This window comes from Hydra vulgaris, chromosome 12 (genome assembly GCF_038396675.1).
Source record: "Hydra vulgaris chromosome 12, alternate assembly HydraT2T_AEP".
Lineage (NCBI taxonomy): Eukaryota > Metazoa > Cnidaria > Hydrozoa > Anthoathecata > Hydridae > Hydra > Hydra vulgaris.
The window spans coordinates 30,048,965-30,068,894 of record NC_088931.1 but is presented as its reverse complement, the minus strand read 5'-3'; the positions used below and the strand labels follow the sequence as shown (position 1 = coordinate 30,068,894).

The 19,930-nt window shown below is 28.8% G+C and overlaps 3 protein-coding genes across 4 annotated transcripts in view; 2 read left to right on the top strand and 1 right to left on the bottom strand.

The window, feature by feature from the left end:
* The window catches only part of LOC100208269 (gastric triacylglycerol lipase), a 56,143-nt gene that overhangs the window by 12,519 nt on the left and 23,694 nt on the right, over nt 1-19,930 (top strand). Inside the window, exons 1-2 of one of the 2 annotated variants that reach the window (XM_065812868.1) lie at nt 6,993-6,998; nt 16,935-17,057. In XM_065812868.1, the coding sequence (XP_065668940.1) occupies nt 16,941-17,057 (117 nt within the window). In that variant the 5' untranslated portion in view covers nt 6,993-6,998; nt 16,935-16,940. Of the gene's footprint in view, nt 1-6,992; nt 6,999-16,934; nt 17,058-19,930 lie in introns of those variants that run through there. The other variant, XM_065812867.1, reaches the window with a different exon arrangement.
* On the top strand, nt 10,364-10,960 carry LOC136088056 (uncharacterized). The gene has a single exon (XM_065811704.1). The coding sequence runs from the start codon at nt 10,364-10,366 to the stop codon at nt 10,958-10,960; it is 597 nt and encodes a 198-aa protein (XP_065667776.1).
* LOC136088055 (uncharacterized) lies at nt 11,557-12,216 on the bottom strand. Its single transcript, XM_065811703.1, has 2 exons — nt 11,974-12,216; nt 11,557-11,865 (listed from the first exon to the last, which is right to left on the bottom strand). The coding sequence occupies exons 1-2, from the start codon at nt 12,214-12,216 to the stop codon at nt 11,557-11,559; spliced, it is 552 nt and encodes a 183-aa protein (XP_065667775.1).

The window sequence follows — 19,930 nt, the reverse complement described above, 5'->3', positions numbered from 1 at the left end:
GGTCAAGGTGGTAGAGAGAGTCTTAAATAAAAGATAACGCTAGTTAGGGTCGGTGAAAGTGAAAGTTTAAGAACTATAGTAAGGTGCAACAGGTTTGAGCCAAAAAATATGTTCTTCGTCGGCGTTTTTCATTTGGGATGTGCTGAAACGGAAAACAGCCCTTTTATTCAATACTATGTAAGAATTTATTTAAAACCTGTTATACGCAAAATAAATAAGCAAAGACCTGTAACTGGAATTCAAAATTTTAAATTTATCCATAATAATGCTCAAGTCCATGTTACTCAAACAGTTATTAGTCATCTTAACAAGTCAGAATCAAAATAATTCGCCACCCGTCGTACTCGCCAGGCTTAGCTCTATCCGGTTATTGGCTATTCAACTTAATAAAAAAAATCTTGATTACTCTACTGATGACGAAAGTCAAAAAAACCACATAACCAAGCTACTTCAAAGTATACGCAAAGAAGAGTTGGAAATTATAATATCCATCGTTATCTACACAAAGTTACATAGGCATTTGTCAAGCTTTTTTATATTCTTCTTTGAATATACCTTAAAGTACTTTGTAGTACTAAGTACTTCAAGGTATATTCACGGTATATCGAAGTACTAATTTTTTGTATGTACGTTTCTTTGTGGGTATATAACTTTTTGTATGTACGTTTCTTTGTGGGTATATAATTTTTTGTATGTACGTTTCTTTGTGGGTATATAATTTTTTGTATGTACGTTTCTTTGTGGGTATATATTTTGGAAATTTATTCTTTTTAATCAATTTTTTGCCCATATCATATAATAAAAATAACTGAAAAAAATAGGTAATGCTTTATTTTTTAGCCTTGATACAACATTGCCTGATACAACAGTGGTTTTTTGTTGTTGGCGACGTTGCATTTGCATCTGCGTCACATTTGCCACCGTTTTTTTTATATCTTTTTGATAATGTAGTCTACCGTGTGTCGAACGGGAAATTTCAAAGTTGGCCACAGTCTTAGACCATAAAAATAATAGACACATCTTGCGTTGAATACTTTGATATTCATCATCTTTTAGCGCATTAGTTCATGTTTGGTCAATACCAACAACTGCGATTCAAACGATGTACAATTTTATAAAAGAAAACTTAAGATTTAAAACATTTTTAGATTTATTAGAATAAAAAACAGTTAAAATTATGTCATGCGTACAATGTATGTTACAAATACAATATACAAAATATTTTTTTATTGATTAGAAAATAAAATTTGCTTTGTTTATACACTACTATCCAGTGGGCATGCGTCGTCCGAGGGACATCCATCGGACGTCTGGACAACCGTAAGACGTCTGGCAGATGATTTTCGGATGACGCGTGTCCACTGAGTATACATTTATGTAACAATATACAACAAATAACGTATACAAAATAACGTATATGTACACTACGTATACGTTTATTATGTTGAAAATTGTTGAACAACTCAGCTTCCTGATGCAATCATATCTTTAAATATTTGGCAATAATAATTTTGACTAAACGTATTATATGATTACCTTGAGGATCTTCACAAACATGATGATCATGCAAAAATTTAAAAACAGATTTGCGCATATTACGCAAACACTGATGACCAAAAGTTCTTTATTGCTCCCTTTATTTAAATTAACTGTAGATCAAATATTCTAAATTCTGTTTTAGCCAACTTGCTTAAACAAATTACCTAAGCTAATGCATTTATATGGTCGTTCTTTGGATTTAAGTAATACAGTTTCAAAGTCACAAGTGTTGGTATTTTTTTCCAAAGTAGGGAAAAGGTGTTTTCATTTAAAGTCAAAGCACAAATATAACGATTACATTTTACAATTTGTTTAACTTGCCAAGTTACAAACCTAAGAATATAGTTTACAACATCAACAACATAAAATGATAGTGTTTCATATTATGGGAGCTTATAGTATTTATAATAATTTAACTGAAAATAATATTTTAACTGAAAATAATCTTTTAACTGAAAATAATATTTTAACTGAAAATAATATTTTAACTGAAAATAATATTTTAACTGAAAATAATATTTTAACTGAAAATAATAATTTAGCTGAAAACTTTCAAAAGTAACATTATCAATCTTTAAATTAAAAGTTTGATTTTTTGATGATAAAATTTCTTGATGATAAAATTTCTTGATGATAAAATTTGAGCTTGAATACCAATTTTTTCTTTTCGTTAAAATTGGTATTCAAGCAATTTTCATTAAGAGAACTAGTCACTTCATAATAAATTTAAATAGCTGTCTAGGTATTATTTGTGCAGCTGTGGGACAGTGGTTACAGTTCGGGCTTAGAACCAAAAGATCCGTGGTTAAATGCCGGTTCTAGCGCAAAAGCGGTATTGATAATGAAGGAGACGTGAACTTCCTAATTAAATCCTCTTCTTCGGTACTCTGCGATAAGACGTTAGGACTTCCGGGTGCAACCTTAAAAACCACAAAAAAAAATATTATAACAACCACAACTATAGATAGCACTAAAAAAACTTTAGGCTGGTCATGAGAAAATTTATGTTTTAAAAGATATATATTAATATTGGCTCATTTTAACTAAAAAGTTTTTTCATAAAATGACTTTACTTGGCAATATAATTAGTATAATTAAAAAGATTTTAAACTAATTATATTACCAAGAAAACTCATTTTTTCTTCATGTTGTGTACATGCATTGTCCCTCCAGTAAAGCTCTGAGGCTTTTTAAATATTCAAGAACTTGATCAACTCATAAAAATATTTTTCTTTGTTTTAATATTGTATGTTACGCTTGAAACTGTTTGCTAGTATATTCTGACTATTTAAAATATCAAATGCATCATTAATATTAGTAAAAAAAGCTTCAGTTGCTTCGCTATTTTTAAAGTTTAGTGTTTGTTTGTTTTAAATACTTAAATGCCATTACAAACTTAAACTAAAAGTCTGGTCTTCAACTGCACAGCTTAAATCCATCCAGTGCCGGCTGGTGGCATGTGCGAAGTGTGCAAAGCACACACTTGGCAAATTTTAAGATCAACAGTAATTGAAAAATTGACAAAAAAATACAGCGTTCTAATAATATTTGATCATTATATTTTTGCACACACTAAGAAATGTTCACGATCCGGCTCTGAATCCATCGTTTACTTAACTTCACATGTAAAAATAAAAAAAGTTATTGTTAGATATTTAAAAAAATCAACCAACTAAAATACACAAAATATGTAGGATCTTAGCTAGAAATAATTTTGCAGCTACCCATGAAAATAAACCTCTTTACTATATCTTTGAGTGCAATTATAAGCAGAACAAGATAAAATCATTTTTTTTAATACACCACTATTCAATTCAAACATTATACTTAAACAAAATAGTAATATCAAATATTATAACTTTAAAAGTGTTTTATACATTTAGCTATTTTATTAGATAAACCGATACTAATGTCCAAACGTGATGCCACATAACAAAACAGTTTGATGCAGCTGCTAGTATGAATTGAGTCTGTAAAAATATGATAAATACCAAGTCAAACAGTACTATTGCAAAACCTTTTGACAATAGCATTGATCATAAAGATTACAATGTTGTGAAAGATGTTAACTGAACTAAAAAATTTGAAATTTTAATTTTGTCTCACCAAAACTGTTAAGCACCACTTTGCTGAGTGTTAAAAACCCTTGTATTTACTTTTTTTCTTATTTTAATGAAGAAATTCAGCAGAACTCGCTATATAAAACTAATCTATACATAGTAAAAAGCATGATAGCCGTTCTAAATGTTTCTTAACAAAAGCTGTTTTCCTACTTGAGTATCAATACAATAATGAGTTATTATTAAAAAAAATCTTCAACACAATACTCATGTGAATGATAATGCTACAGTACCAAACAATATTCATGTGAATGATAATGCTACAGTACCAAACAATATTCATGTGAATGATAATGCTACAGTACCAAACAATATTCATGTCAATGATAATGCTACAGTACCAAACAATATTCATGTCAATGATAATGCTACAGTATCAAACAATATTCATGTCAATGATAATGCTACAGTACCAAGCAATATTCATGTGAATGATAATGCTACAGTACCAAAAAATATTCATGTAAATGATAATGCTACAGTACCAAACAATATTCATGTGAATGATAATGCTACAGTACCAAACTAGTACTGACAAATTGTACAAACTTGGACTAATGATTAATTATATGAGCTCAAATATTTTTAAGCTTTACAGTTCATCTTATTGTATTAGTATATTTAAAATTTTGATTTTTTTCAAAAGTTAGATCAGGCTTAAACAATATATATCTGATGAAATCTATAAAAAGTAACTAATAAAATCTATAAAATTAATGGAGTCTATAAAAAGCAAAAAAATTCTGAATGATGATTCAATACCCAAGTATTCTTGATAAGGGGCATCTGAAGTTTACCAACCATCAAAGTAACTGCGCAGCAAATATCATCATGTTTATTGTGACAACTTTTTACTATTGTACCCCGGATAAAATACCTATTTTAGCATTAAGGTTATTCTCGTGGACAATAGTCTCAGATAGTAAATACTTTCTAAAAACCTGACTAGTGATAACATGTTTTAAAGAGGTAAATGGGTTAAATTGGCTATTGAGTTTTTAACTAAAGGGTTGCTGTTGATCCAAAAAAAAAATATTCTCTAAAATTTATATAAACTTTTAAAACATAATAGAGTTTCTATAGAATCTCTGTTAGTTTCTATAAAAATTGCCATAGAACTTTTTTTCAACATATATTTATAAAAAAAAAAAAAAAGGCTTTATATAATTTCTATAAAAATTATTAAAAATTCTATAAAAATTCTATAAAACTCTATAGAAATTCTATAAAACTCTATAGAATTTCTATAGACCATATGATTAAAAAGTTTATAGAAGTTCTATAGAACTTTTTTTCCTGAGTACAAACGGAAAGAAATCCGTGTTCACGTTGTCAACTTTTCATGGCTAATAACGTGTAACAACTTTGAGAACACAAACAGATGGAACACGAAAAGATTTCAGTTACTCAATTTTTGTATAAGGCTACAACATCTTCATTGTTGGTGTTGACAAGCCAAATCAGTTTGTTTCTTAAAATGGGTTTAATCAATTTTATTGATTAAACAATTGCTATGTAACTTTTTATCATCAAATAGCATCATAGTTTTTACTTCTTGTGAAGATTTTTTTGATTACTTTGAAGATTTTTTTGATTACTTTAAACGAGTTTTTAGTTTGTGTACGCCCTCAAGGACGTACAAAAACTAAAAACACCTTCAAAGTGAAAACACCTACAAATTAAAAAAAAGGTAGAAATTTCTATCTTAGGGTAGGTTATGTGATATACCCTTAGTAAGGTATAATTTTGTATCTTTTAAGATAAATCAAAATAAATCAAAAATAATGATTTGTCAAGCAACTTTCTACTTTAAAAGTATAATTTTCTAGCTTAAAAGATAAAAAAACTATGCATTACTAAGAGTATATTCTACCCGAAGATAGAAATTTCTATCTTTTTTTTTTTTAGAGTGTTGGATCCAAGAGTGGGATAGCCATTATTATCTGCACCACAAGTGCATCAAAAAGAAAGTTATCAAATTATTTAGCATCATCAGCAAATAGAAAATAAAATTTAAATCTTTATTGGCCCAAATACAACAATAAAAAGAGTTGTTTTGAGGCGTGTGCATAAAACAGTCAAAAAACCTTTCCCAGATATTGTACATGTTGCTCGTAAATTATACTTATGTTTGAATTGTAAGAGAAATTGCTTTGTAAAGTTTCACAAGTTATGGATTATTTATGAAAAAGTATTACTTGTACCTAAATTATAAACATTTTGTTCAAAAAAATTATAAAAAAATAGGAATCACTGCTACCAATTCGTTGAATAACTTAAAATATATAAAAAAATTTTAAACACTATTCATTTATGTTTTTGTATTTATAATATTTAAGCGATGCGCATCGTAAGTACAATATAAAAATGCATGGGACCCTAGATAAACTGATCTCCAATATAAATGTTTGAACTTCTGGATGTTTAAAATTTATTCCCTTTTTTATTTAAAAAAAGTTGTATTATGAACAATACAGCTAAAAATACAGGGTATTTGACACTTAAAGTTAAATTTATGCAACCCTTAAAAACAAGCAAGAGCGCTCTATGCATAAGATGTTGCACTTTTTTTAATTTTTTATTCTGATTCACTCCCATAATGGCGGCAAGTAAAAAATCTAAGTTGAGAGTTACTAGAAAAAAATAATAGAGTTATAGGGCAAAGAATCGGTTGACAGAAGACATACAAGTTAAAGGTTGTATGAGTCAGGAAAACATGAGGATGGGAGAGAGTTCCAAAGGGTTGAAGTTTGGGGAAAAAAGCTAGACGAATAAATATTTTTCGAGTATGCAGGGTCAAATGCAGTAAAAGAATAAGACTTTGATGAATGAAGAGTTAAGTGAGAATGAGTTTTAGTTGATAGAACTAGAAATAAAACTTCTTTGAACAGCGACTATGTTAGTATTTGCAGAAAAGAGAATAAGATGTAACTTTACAATGATGGGAAAGAGGCACAAGCTTAGCAGATAGAGCGGGTCCAACTACGTTTACAATGCGTTTTTGGACCTTGTCTTGAAGATAAAAGGGCATCATTAGAAAAAACAACCTAAAGATGAAATCAGTATTCCATACAGGGACGAATAAGAGATTTGTAGAGGTAGAGAATAAAATCAGGAGGGAGAAAATGGCGAGCACGATATAAAGAAGCAACTTAAGCAGATGCTAATCTAGCAATCGATTGTATATATGGCTTCTATGAAAGTTCAGTAGTGAATGATAATCCAAGAAGACATAAAGAAGAGGACTAGTTGAGAGAGTTGCCATTCATTAAAATAGGAACGTTGACAGTATAGCGATAGTTGTGTGCAGTAAATAACTTTAACAAGAGTTTTGTTAAAGTTAAATATTACAAGCTACTGTGAGCCCCAATCTGTTACAGAAGTGAAATCAGATTCAAGATTGGCAGTAAAACGAGCTACTTAAGTTGTAAGGTTGTCGGAAAGATCATTAATGTAGATAAGAAGAAAACAGGACCAAGGAATGAACTTTGAGGTACCTCAGAAGTTACTGAAAATAAAGAAAAGCGTTGGCCTTCGAGGATGACTTTAATAAAATGGTTAGAAACAAAACAATTTGAATCTTAAAACAATCCCAGATACACTATATGAAACAAGCATATGGAGAAGACCAGCATGCCAAACCTTGTCTAAATCCTTAGATATGTCAAGAGCAATAGCTTTAGCTATTCCGTCTTTATGCAACGCACGATAAAATCTTCCAGTCACAGCAGTTAGCAAGTCAGCCGTAGAGCGAGAGGATCGAAGACCGTATTGATTGTCTGACAGTAAGTTATTTTAATTAAGATGGTATGTGAAAAATTTTTATACCCAAGACTCAAAAACCTTGCTAATAACAGAACAAAGACTGATCAAAAGATAATTATAGGACACAAAACGTTTACCGAAGTTTTTGAAAATTGGAACAACAGATGCCATTTTCAAGCAGGCAAGAAAGCAAGACTTAGTTTAGAGAGTATTAAGGAGAGTTCTGGAGAACAATTTTGTAAGACTATGACAGGAATGTTGTCTGGACCTGAAGCCGTAGAAGAGTTTAATTGAGATATGACTTTAGCAATGGAAGCTGGAGTAATTTAAATGTCTAACAATGGGTTAACCTGTTGAATTGGAATGGAAGGAAGAGAATGGCTATAAGATTCGAGAGTTGAACTAAAAGAAAAGTTCTTTGTAAATAATTTAGCCTTATCCTTGGGAGAGGTAATAAGGTAAGTCCTGTGAATGAGAGATATAATGTTAGAATTACCCTTGCTAACGACGCTGTTGAAGATTTTCCATAAGTCTTCAAAACTAAACTTCTTAGATAAGATATGAGATTTAGTGAACTGAGAATAATGGAGCTTAACATCTAACAGCACTTTTTTAGATCAATTTTTTGCAATAATAATTAGCCGTTTGTTTTCAAATGAGTTGTGCTTTTAAAAAAGATGGGGAAAATGATAACGGCTAGATATAGCAGTTGCACAAGAAGATGAAAACCATAGAGTAGAATGAGGTCTCACTTGAATCTGAAGAGAACAAGAAAAAGCTTCCATTTCTGTCTAGATCCAGGAGGATACGTAGGAGGTGCATTTTACAGCTGAGAGGGAAAAGACATAAGCTCAAGAAACTTCAGGAAGAAAATCACAAAAAGAGTCTCAGTCAGCTTTAGGGTAGTAGTAAGTAGTGAGATAATAGAGTGAGTCCGAAAGTGAAGTAAGAGATGAAAGATTTAAAGAGATCATTGCATGGTCAGAACCACCTAAAGGAGAAAAAGGAGAAACTGAACACAAGCTAGGTATGATATTGGTAGTACGGTGAATGTGATGATCTTGAACCTGACCTGGAGTAATTAAAAGGAGCCACTTTCTGCAAACAATACTTTAAAACATTGGAATTATATTTTGGAAATGCATTCGGGAAAATATTACGTCTAACAAAATACTAGAGATTAAGGTTAGTGTAGGTTTTATAGAGTGTCTAGTTGTGGTCACACTGCATCAAAATAACAAATGCATACATAAAATAACTTACGAATAAATAAAAACCGACCAACAGGTTCAGACAAAGCACAAACACACTTATATAAAGTAACTTAAGGGTGAACCAACACTGTACCAGAGGTTCAGACAGAACACAAATATACAGATGGCAACTTTCGGGTTAGTCAACACCGCGCCAAAGGTTGAAACAGAACACAAACATATAGATAGCAACTGACGGGTGAGTTAACACACTCGCAAACATATATATATATATATATATATATATATATATATATATATATATATATATATATATATATATATATATATATATATATATATATATATATATATATATACACAAGAACTTTTGATTTGATTTTTACTAAACAAAGTAACCGAATCTGCAACCTTAAGTATAATTCAATGCTTGAAGACTGAAATAAAAGGCCATCTTGTTCTGACTTGGATGTTAATTCTTTCAATAGCTCATTGTAGTTCAAGTTCCGAAACAATGCCGAAACTTGCTTTTAATCGTGGAAAGATATAAAATCTTTCTTTGACAACGTAGACTGGACTCTGTTATTTTATGAAAAAAACAATCAAAAACAAAATCATTTTTTCTTCAATTGTGCCAGTGGGTAGAATAAAAAAAACAAAATTAATGATTATAAAGTGCTAAAAAAATTGCACAAATGAGAGGCAAAGAACGCAAGGTATAAATTTGAGAAAAACCTAGTATCCAAAGCAAAACAATGCGCAAAGCTTCTATATTAATATATCACAACATGCGAAATAAAAATAACCCATCACATCAAGATAAAAAATTTTTTAATCAGTGACGATCTTTTTAATATTACTAATATCATAAATACTCAACTTCAATTGGTTTAATTGGTAGTTAAAGAGGATACTAATCTAATTCCTGAATTTGATGATAAAAATACATCTATTTCTAAACCAATGGATGAAAATAAAATATTACTTAAATATAATAAAATATTGGAACTTTTGAACAACGTAGATATAAATAAATCTATTGACAGTGACAAAGTTCACCCTAGAAAAAGAATGCTCTTAAAGAATGCTCGACGTCACTAGCATATCTAATTTTACTAATCTTTGAAAAATCCTTTAAATTATGCCCGAAAACTACAGACCGATTTCGCTGACGTCAATTATGTGTAGACTATTTGAATTAATAATTAGTTCAGAAATTTTGAACCACTTAATAAAGAATAACCTGATTATTATGCAATATCATGGATTCTTGCCTTGAAAACCATGTGTAACAAATTTGTTAGAGACAATCGACCCTCTATCAACTTGCATGGAAAACAATAACTCAACTGATATCATTTACCTCAACTTTGCCAAAACATTTGACATTGTTGATCACAAAAGGTTTTCGTGAGCAACAGTGTCAAGTAGGAAAATAGGGAGCAAAGAGTAGTAATTTACAAAATTGATTTTGATTGGATGCTTTTAGTGATTATTCCACAAGCTTCTGCATTAGGTCTACTTCTTTTTGTCACCTATATCAATATATCAACGGCTTACCAAAAAACCTAGCTAACACATCTAAATTATTTGCTGATGATACTAAAATCGTCAATTAAATTTACAACAAAAAACTCTATACCAGCACTTCAAGATGACCTTATCAATGAATTCGAATAATCAAAAAAACGGCTTATCAAGTTTAACTGTAAAGAATCTTATTTTATGCATATTGGGAAAAAAAATCTAACGCACGATTACTTCATACCCGATTCTAATAATGACAATTTAATAACTATAGAAAATTCTTTTTGTGAAAAAGATCTAGGTTTTAATTTCTCGGCCAATCTTAAGTGGAAACAACACGTTATTATACCTGCGTCTGAAGTAAATCAAATACTTGGTATGATAAAGGGTACCTTTAGTTATAAAGATAAACAGATTTTTAAGGTTTTTTATAATTTATTTGTCCGTCCACATTTTGAAAACGGTATCGCTGTATGGTCTCCTTACCCTAAAGGATATACATATATATTGGAACGAGTACAGAGACAAGCAACTAAGCTAACTTCCTCTCTTAAAAACATAAAATATGAAGAAAAGCTAATAAATTTATATTTAACAAAACTTTCAACTCAGTGTTTAAAAAGTGACTTAATACAAAATTTAAAAATCATCAATAAAATAAATAGTGTAAATCCAACTTTACATGGATACAATTTCTTAGATCCAGTGCCGGCTCAAGGTATTTTGCCGCCCGAGGCAAGATCCCAGTTTCCCGCTCTAACTACAAAGCGCCAGTATATTAAAAAAATATCTTAAAGTAAAACTATGAGTGACATATAAAATCGTATATTTGCAAAACATTAAATCCAAACAGTACAAACACAAAAAGCAAGCAAAATGCATACAAAATGGGCATACTTTCCTACTCTTTTCAGATGCAAAAGCCTTCAATAATTTAGTAAAACCTAATTTTTTTGCCATATCACTTCCTATGGAAATTAAAGAAAGACCTGTCAAACGATTTTTTGACATAGTAGATCTTAAGTAATCTTTAATTAATTTCAGTTTTGAAAAATTACGCTCTCCAGATGCAACTGTTGTTAACAGAATTCGTAAGAGGCTGTGTTAACAGAATTCGTAAAGCAATAGAAATAATTGGAGTGAAATTGTTTGTTTCTTAAAATAAACTTTAGTACTTTTAATGGTGACGCTTTTAATTCAATTAGTTCAGACAATGCAAGCTTTTCATCTAATAGTTCCATGCCATCATTATATGCAGAAGTATCTGTGCTTAATATCCATCAATATCTGCAGAAGTATCTGTGCTTAATATCCATCAATATCTGCAGAAGTATCTGTGCTTAATATTTTTGAAGATTTAAACATTTTTCTCCTGAACGATATTGCAAGTATTAAAAAAGACTTTCCTTTGAAAAATCTTTTTTAATACTTGCAATATCGTTCAGGAATTGAAAAGCATCACAGTGTTCATTTACCTGGTTAAATCTTTCTTCAATCGAATTTATAGCACTATCCAAAATGCAATTAAAACATTCTATTTTAAATCCATCTTTTGGATTTATAATGGGATCATCTAGAGTTTCATAAGAAAGCATTTGTTTTTTAAACCTTGGTTTAATAGAAACTTCAAATGAAAATGATGGCTCCAAATCTAATTCAGCTGCAGTTAATTCTGAATCAGAAATAACTTTTTCAAAAGCCTAATCAGAGCGATATAACTTTAAGAAGTTAACAGTTTTGTTCAAAGTTTGTTTGGCTTCAGAAATGTCAATTTCAATATTCTGAATAACTTTGCTTGCTAAGTTTACTTGGTTCAAAGTATTGAACCGTATCACAGTACAGCAACAAAATTTAAAGTTTTTCATCTTTTGAGCTAATAGCTCTGCTTCATGACGTGATGATGGATCATAAGAAATGTCCTGGCTGATTTCAAAAAGAGCATCAATGGTTGCACTTAAAGGTTTTGGAAAGATTTTTTTTCGAAGATGATTTTTCAAAACTGTCCATCTACGAGATGATCCACTAAGAAAGCTATAAATGGCTTGCACCATTCCAAAATAAGCCACAGCCTCTCAAGATGATTTTGCAGCATCATTAACGACCAAATTTAATGAATGAGCATGACATGGTACAAAGAAGCCTATGCTGTTCTTTTCCAATATTCTTTTCTGAACTCCTGACTGATGTCCTCTCATAGTCGCACCATTGTTGTAGCCCTATCCACGCATGTCTTCAATTGGAATCCCAGTTTGAGTCAACATTTGTAGAATAACATCTGTGAGTGCTGCACCAGTTGTCTGCTCTACAAGTATGAAATTGATGAAATGTTCACAGACTTTAACTTCAGCATTTTCTATCTAAACAAAACGTAGCACAATTGACATTTGTTCCACTTTATTCACATCTTGGGTACAATCAACTATAATGGAAAAATATTTTGCTATTTTCAATTTTGACAAAATTTCTTCACGAACTCGTTTTGTAATTATTTGAATGAGTTCATTTTGTTTTTTTTTCCCCAAGTAATGAGTGTTAATCTCCTCATTTTTTATTCGGTGAACATGATCTGCCATAACTGCATCAAATTGTGCTAGCAGTTCAACAAGTTTTAGGAAGTTTCCATTACTTTTCTCATGTAAAACATCAGAGTTTCCACGAAAGGCAAGACATTGTTCTCCTAAAAATGTCACTATTGCAAATAATCTTTCCAGAACTAACGCTGTATCTCTGCACTGAGAAGTCGTTGTTGTGATGCATCAATTGTTTTGTTGGTATCTAGTCAGTTTGCTAATTCCATCTATTTTCTTAATGAACAGATGTGATTTTTAGAAGTTTCATGTTCCTTCAGCTGTGCAAATTTTTCCAGTCTCCAAAACCGATTGTCTTCAAATGTATGTCCACGTCACCAAACAACTTACATGAGAAACAAAACACAACACCTTTTCTTTTAGAGTATATAAGCCAGGATCTTTTAACAACTTCACCATTCTTGAGTACTTTTTGCGGATTAAATCTTCTGTTGTTGGCATTGACAGGAAATAGAAAAGATGGATTAGGTGCTGATGGACCATTTTTAACAAGAGTCACTCGAAGATCATCTGGAATTCGATCATGCCAATTGGCAGGACCTATCAGGTCTGTAGTTGGTAAAGTTTGAAAACTCTGTTCTTCTTCTGGCAATGCAATTTGCAAAGTCGTAGATAAACTTGCTTCATCTCCCAATTTAGATTTTTCACCTTTCAGCTCATTTTTCATTTTCCAAGTTTAAATTTGTTGTTGCATCTTGAATTTCATGGATTTCATCACAAATACTAACATCACAAGGATCTCTCATAGTTGTTGTTGGCTTGCTTTTGGTGTTATTGAAAAAATTGCTAAAAGATTTAGACATTTGTTCATCCTCTACTCTTCGTTTTTCTTTTTGCTTTCCGTAGAAATCACCAGACTTCTTTTTTTTATATCCTACCATTTTTATATATGAATGTCAAAAAATATATAATCAAAACTCAAAATGCTGCCCTAGGAAAGTGCCGCCGAGGCAGCTGCCTCTCTTGCCTGTGCCTAGAGCCGGCACTGCTTAGAGAAAATAAATACGCAAAGAATCTGAATTTACTAAAAGTGCTTCTAGATAAAATTATCTCCTTAATTACCGGTGGAAGTAGTAAATTCTCATAGCTAAAATCAGTTTAAAAACAAACTTGACAAATATCTACGAAAGAACTATAAATAAAGCGACTTATTTTTGCGAATGGTTTTTTCAGTGTGTAAATCACGCTACCTGTATTTATACAGTCAGAGCTTTATTACAAAACAAAACAATATATATATATATATATATATATATATATATATATATATATATATATATATATATATATATATATATATATATATATATATATATATATATATATATATATATATATATATATATATATATATATATATATATATATATATATATATATATATATTAAACTGATAAATAAATTACTAAAACGTGATTATTGTATTTTAAAAATAATTAATATTTTGTAAATAACTCCGTCGTTATTCTGCTATTTTGAAATCTATGATTTATTTATTTTATTTTAATGTTATTTTAATGCATCCGTTGCGCGATTTGAAGAGCGAAAAATATACGTTGGTTGACATTTTAAAGTTATTTTTGTTTTGTTTTTTTCAAAATAGCGTCAGGATTTGTTTAGATATTAATTTTGATACGATAGTTTTGTTTATTATTTTTTGCCGTGTTTAATAAGTTACTTTAGAACAAAACTTTTAAACAATGTCGACAATTAGTTACCGAAAATTTGTTTTATCCATATATTAAGTCCCATAATTTGTGTTAAAGTTTTTAATTAGTTGAAACATTTTTAAAATCATTTAAACACGTGAACAAAATAAAGAAAAGATTTAAAAAGGTGTTTTTGAGTTAATCTAGTTTTTATAATATTTTATTTCTTTATTTATACTTTTTATACCAGTTTTTTATTTTTTTTAATAAGTTTGTTTTCTAAATAAATTTATTCTCTTATAATAAAAATTACTCACAAAAAAAAACTATTTACAAATAATGCGTTATATTAATTATTAGTTTAAATGTACAAATGTTGAATAGACATTTTATTAGAAATTGATTAAAGATTTTTTAATAGACTTTAACATTAAACCTTTTAAAGACAAATTAGAAATGAAAAAATATCTCTCTTTAAACACAAATTAATGAAAGTTTGTGCGTGCAAAAATTAAAAAATTATATCAATAAGTTTTTAATTTTTGCACGCACAAACTTCATGTGCCTTCTGCCCTCTCACAGTGGGACAGAGTGTGCCAAAATACCAAAAAATTAATATCAGCATTGCACGGTAAAAATTTGTCATAATGGTGAAGGACATGTTCATTAGAGGAAATATCTAGTTAAAATACATTAAATATTAATTTAAGCGTAATTTTATGCGGTTATTTACACGCTAATTTGACATGTGTTCCAAAATACTATTTTGCATTTTTTATTTATCAACTTTCTTAAGCTATATTGTTTTAAATTAACTTTATTGACTTTCATTTTAAACCATGTTATTTTATTTAAGAATGTTTTTTTTATGCATCGAAAACAGACAGTTTTTTATATTTTTTTTTGCTACTAACCTTTACTATTAGGTATCAGATAACTATCTTCGAACATCCTCCAAACATTTGCTTATGTAAATCTCATGTTAAATGTATGTAAATAGCCATGCATCATGAATATTTTGAAACTTTTTGCAATAAAAAAAGTTATAACTAAAGATTGGTCTTCGATTAATGGTCAGTTGATGAGAAATACTGAACATGTAAAAAAGATGTTTTGTACACAAAGAATACCTACAAAATCTTTTATTACTGCTATAATATATAAGTTTTGTAAATATAAATCTAAAAAAGTTATTTTATGACAAATACATGCATTGAAAAGTAATATTTTTAATGTTTACACTGATAAAAGTTGTCTTGTCCATTAAAAATATTTCGTATTTTTCACCAAAATAATTAATTTTTTTAATATTTTTATATTATACAATTACATGTTTATTACTTTATTTATGCATTTTATATATAAATATAGCTATTCTAATAAAAAAAACTACGAAAATAATTTTGACACAAAAAACTCGATTTTGTCCCACTGTGCCTCTACCTTAAATTTAGGGAATTGGCAAAATTGTGGCAGAGGGGTAACGCCGCCCACATTATTTTCCTAGAACAGCCTCTGCAAACATTATTTCTAACAATTTAATTTATGTTTTATAATTTAAACTTTCAAAAAGATTGAAGTCAGAAATACCCATCAAAACTTGTAAGTTCTTAACATTTTTTCACAGCTACTTTGAATCAAGGATGTGTGTTCTACAGCTTGAAATGTGTTCTATATATTAAAATAACACTGCATTTAAAAAAAAAAGTTTTTCGGGGTCCCCTAGGGCATTTAAAAATTGACCCTTGAACCGAGTCCCGAAGAATATCAAACGCTTTTCAAAAGTATATTATGTTGGGTTTTAAATGAGGCAAGTTAATGTTAATGATGTTTATTTACTAAAAAATGAAAAAAAGTGATTTTCTTGATGATATTTTTTTTCCAATAACGTTTTTATAATTATCATTTTAAAGATTTTCATATAATTTCGTTTCATTTGAGACCCAACATAAAAGCAGCCAGATAACATTTAACTAGGAGGTTTACGTTTCCTTACTAACCATTGTCGCTTATTGGCATCAGTTAAATAATCCGCAGTGCTCTGGGATAAGAGTCTTCTTAGCAAGTTTCATAAATATGTTTTACTTAAAAATTTTAATAACCCAGTGTGATTTTTCTAAATGAAACACAATTAGGGCTGTGGAGTTCACATTTTAAATAATTTGTTTAATTTGGACCCCTTTTTAATGTGTTTACATTTTACATAACAGTAACAGAAAAAAAAGCGATACATAAAGTAATACTTTTAATTTTTGATTTATTGTTTAAACAAAAAGTGTAACTTTTTTAGAGAAAAGTAAAACTTTTTCAAAGAAGAAAAATAAAAGATCAAAATCAGATTAAAGAAAAACATCTGACTAAAATGAACGTAAAACAAAGCGCATTGGCGAGTTACTAAAATCCATTTTTATTTATTAAAATAATATATTAAAATATATTCTTTATTTAAAAGTTATTAGTTTTCCCACTTTAAAAATGCTACATTTCATTGTAATTTGAATTTGAATAATTAATAAATTTTATATCATTAAGCAAAAAATGAAGATACTGGTAGTTTTTAATCTATATATTGTAACAATGTTTGTATCAATGGCATCATCTGCTTCTGTGAAAAGAGTATTCGCTCCTAAGTTTCCAGAAGAATCTTTGAGTGCTGTAAGTTTTTTTTTTGTTATGTTATAATAATCACTTTTTATCTGAAAACTATTTTAATTTTTTGAATGAAAATTCATTATATAAAAAAATATTTTCTAAGAATTTTTGAGATAAAAGTTCTTAATATTTCAGATTGATAGGTTTTTAAATCCACCAGTAGTCCGAAGTTTATATTCAGTTAATTTTTCTAAATTTGGTTTTTTAAGATTTAACTAGGCTAACAATTTTTGGAAAGTATCTGATCTTTTGAATAAAATGTAATATGGGAGGAACATGATTTGGTAAACATGAAAAATTAAAACACTGCCCTATCCGTTATGTGGGTTGACTAGTTCATTGCGTTACATAGAATAATCAGAAGTGCACCGCTATCGGACTTATTTTAAATTTAATTTTTGAATTTACTGCGTACCTTCATTAAATCCGTATGCAGTTGTTGGTAATGACCCGTTAAAAAATCATCGCTTCCTCCTGTAATTGCAAGAAAAATCTGGGCCGGAATTAAACAAACGTGCAAAATAATGTTGTACCATGTTCAGCTTGCCAGACACGGACTTGTGACCAACACTACTTGAATACTGCTATTTTTGACAGTGAATCAATCATTATATCACTGATTATACCTATAAGGAAAAGGTTAAATGCTAACTACTTTGTCAGAGAGCAGATTAAAATCAATGTAAGACAAATTTGCAAATTTAAACACAATTAAGTTTAGATTTTATTTAGCCCCTAAAAGATATTTAACTATATAAATATATATTTTTAAATTAGCGTCATGTGATTTGGAGAGAAACAGGGGGAAAAAAAAATAGTTATGACAATGTCGGTACTTTGGCGCTTAATCGTATTTAAGAAAATCTTTTTCTAAATAAGATGATATAAATTTTTAATAAAAGGTTTTTTTATAAATTATTAAACTTTTAGGCTGCAAATAATTTTTTTTTTTTATAAAAAATGGGCATAAAAGTAAAGTTTACCATTAGCGAACTTAAAACGTATCATCGTATAGTTTTTATTGTCAAATTTTTTTTTCTTGAATCAAATTTGCTGTGAACGGCAAAAAATTACTCATTTAAAATAAAAATGGTAAACTATAAGATTGAAACATGCTAATTGCTAACTTGATAAGTAAAAAAATTTGTCCTAAACTGACAGATGAATCAAGTTAAAGTTTTCCAGTTATAGGTTGTTACTTGTTGGGTCGTATTTATTTGCATCAAATGCAGGATTTGTCTTATTAATTGTTACGGTTGTTTAGACTTTTGATTGTTATTATTGGGTTGTGTGTGTGTCTCTTTTTTTTTAACTAGGTGTTCTTTTAATTAGCGATCAACTCATTTCATCCCAATTTATTCATTTTACTTTATTCATTATTTCATTCTACTCAAATCTAAAGTAGAATTAATTTTTTTTCCTAACTAAAAAACGAAAAAAAAAATTATTTGATTTGTATTCAAATGCAGTTCAACTTCAAGCCCCCTCTAATTGAGGGGGTTCAAACTTTATATGGTCATAATTTTTGAACGTTCAATTTTAATATCATTTTAAAATTTAAATGATTTTAAAATTTATTGCTGAATTATAATTTAGTCGAGAATAGTGAAAAAAATATGTTATTACGTTATTACTCCTACGTTTTGGGCAGGGAGGGAGAAGGACAAAAATTTTGGGGCTTTATGTTTTCAGGCATCAATCATCGTAATTTATTGCAAAACATCCTTATTTGTCATAACTATAAACATATAAATGTTTGGAGTTTGCTTTATGTCTGAAAGTCATCTTAAAATCACAAAATGCTGTATCCGCCCTTGGTTGTTAGTCAAAACTAAACGATGTTAAAAATTGTAAAAATTAAACATATCGAGATCATTTTTTTTAAAATGAGTTTAATATTTAAAAAAATAAATTATATATATATATTAGGGTGGTGCTAAAAACAACTTATTTTAAAAATGTTAGCTGACAACCCCTAAATGTGTTTTATATAATAAAATAATACTGGATTTAAAAAATTTTTGAATAAAAAATATTTTATGGGTGCCACAAGGTTCTTTTACATCAAACAGGTTCCTAATATTATAAAAAAAAAAGTTTTTCAAAAGTATGTCATGTTGGGTCTCAAAAGAAGCAAAATTTTATAAAAATTTCAAAAATAACAATTATTTAAAAAAAAAAATTGTTATTTTATAGTTTATTGCAAAAAAAATGACCTTTTAAACTTAAAATGAAAAAAGTTTATTTTTTTTAATTATAATTTCAAAAAAATCTTAAATAATAGTTTTTTTATAAAATAATTGTTATTTTTAGAATTTTTATAAAATTTTGCTTCTTTTGAGACCCAACATGATATACTTTTGAAAACTTTTTTTTTTATATTATTAGGAACCTGTTTGATGTATAAGGGCCTTGTGGCACCCGTAAAAATATTTTTTATTCAAAAATTTTTTAAATCCAGTATTATTTTATTATATAAAACACATTTAGGGGTTGTCAGCTGACATTTTTAAAATAAGTTGTTTTTACCACCACCCTAATATATATAACAGTTTTTTTTTTAAAGATGATAAACTGAAATTTCTTCATATATCATATTGACATATGAAGAAATTTTCAGTGCAATTTTTATTTTTTTTATGAGTTTTAGAAACTGATAAGTATAAAGAGCTACTATATTAAATGTGACTTAAGAAGTCACATTTAATATAGTATCTAAGATTAACTGCTAATTTTATATTTTTACAGAGTTCTTTGGTTTTACATAGGTCAATTTTTCAGATAGAGAATTAAGTGATAAGTCAGACTGAGTTTGTGTCATATGCAAACTGTGTTGTTTCAGAGCCAATCTCTTGAGGTAATTTTCAAACAAACGA

Coding starts and splice junctions, on each gene's coding strand:
- LOC136088055 (XM_065811703.1), bottom strand. CDS start 12,216: ATGGTGCAAGCCATTTATAGCTTTCTTAGTGGATCATCTCGTAGATGG. Junction 11,866..11,973: donor GGTTCAATACTTTGAACCAA/GTAAACTTAGCA, acceptor CGCTCTGATTAG/GCTTTTGAAAAAGTTATTTC.
- LOC136088056 (XM_065811704.1), top strand. CDS start 10,364: ATGCATATTGGGAAAAAAAATCTAACGCACGATTACTTCATACCCGAT.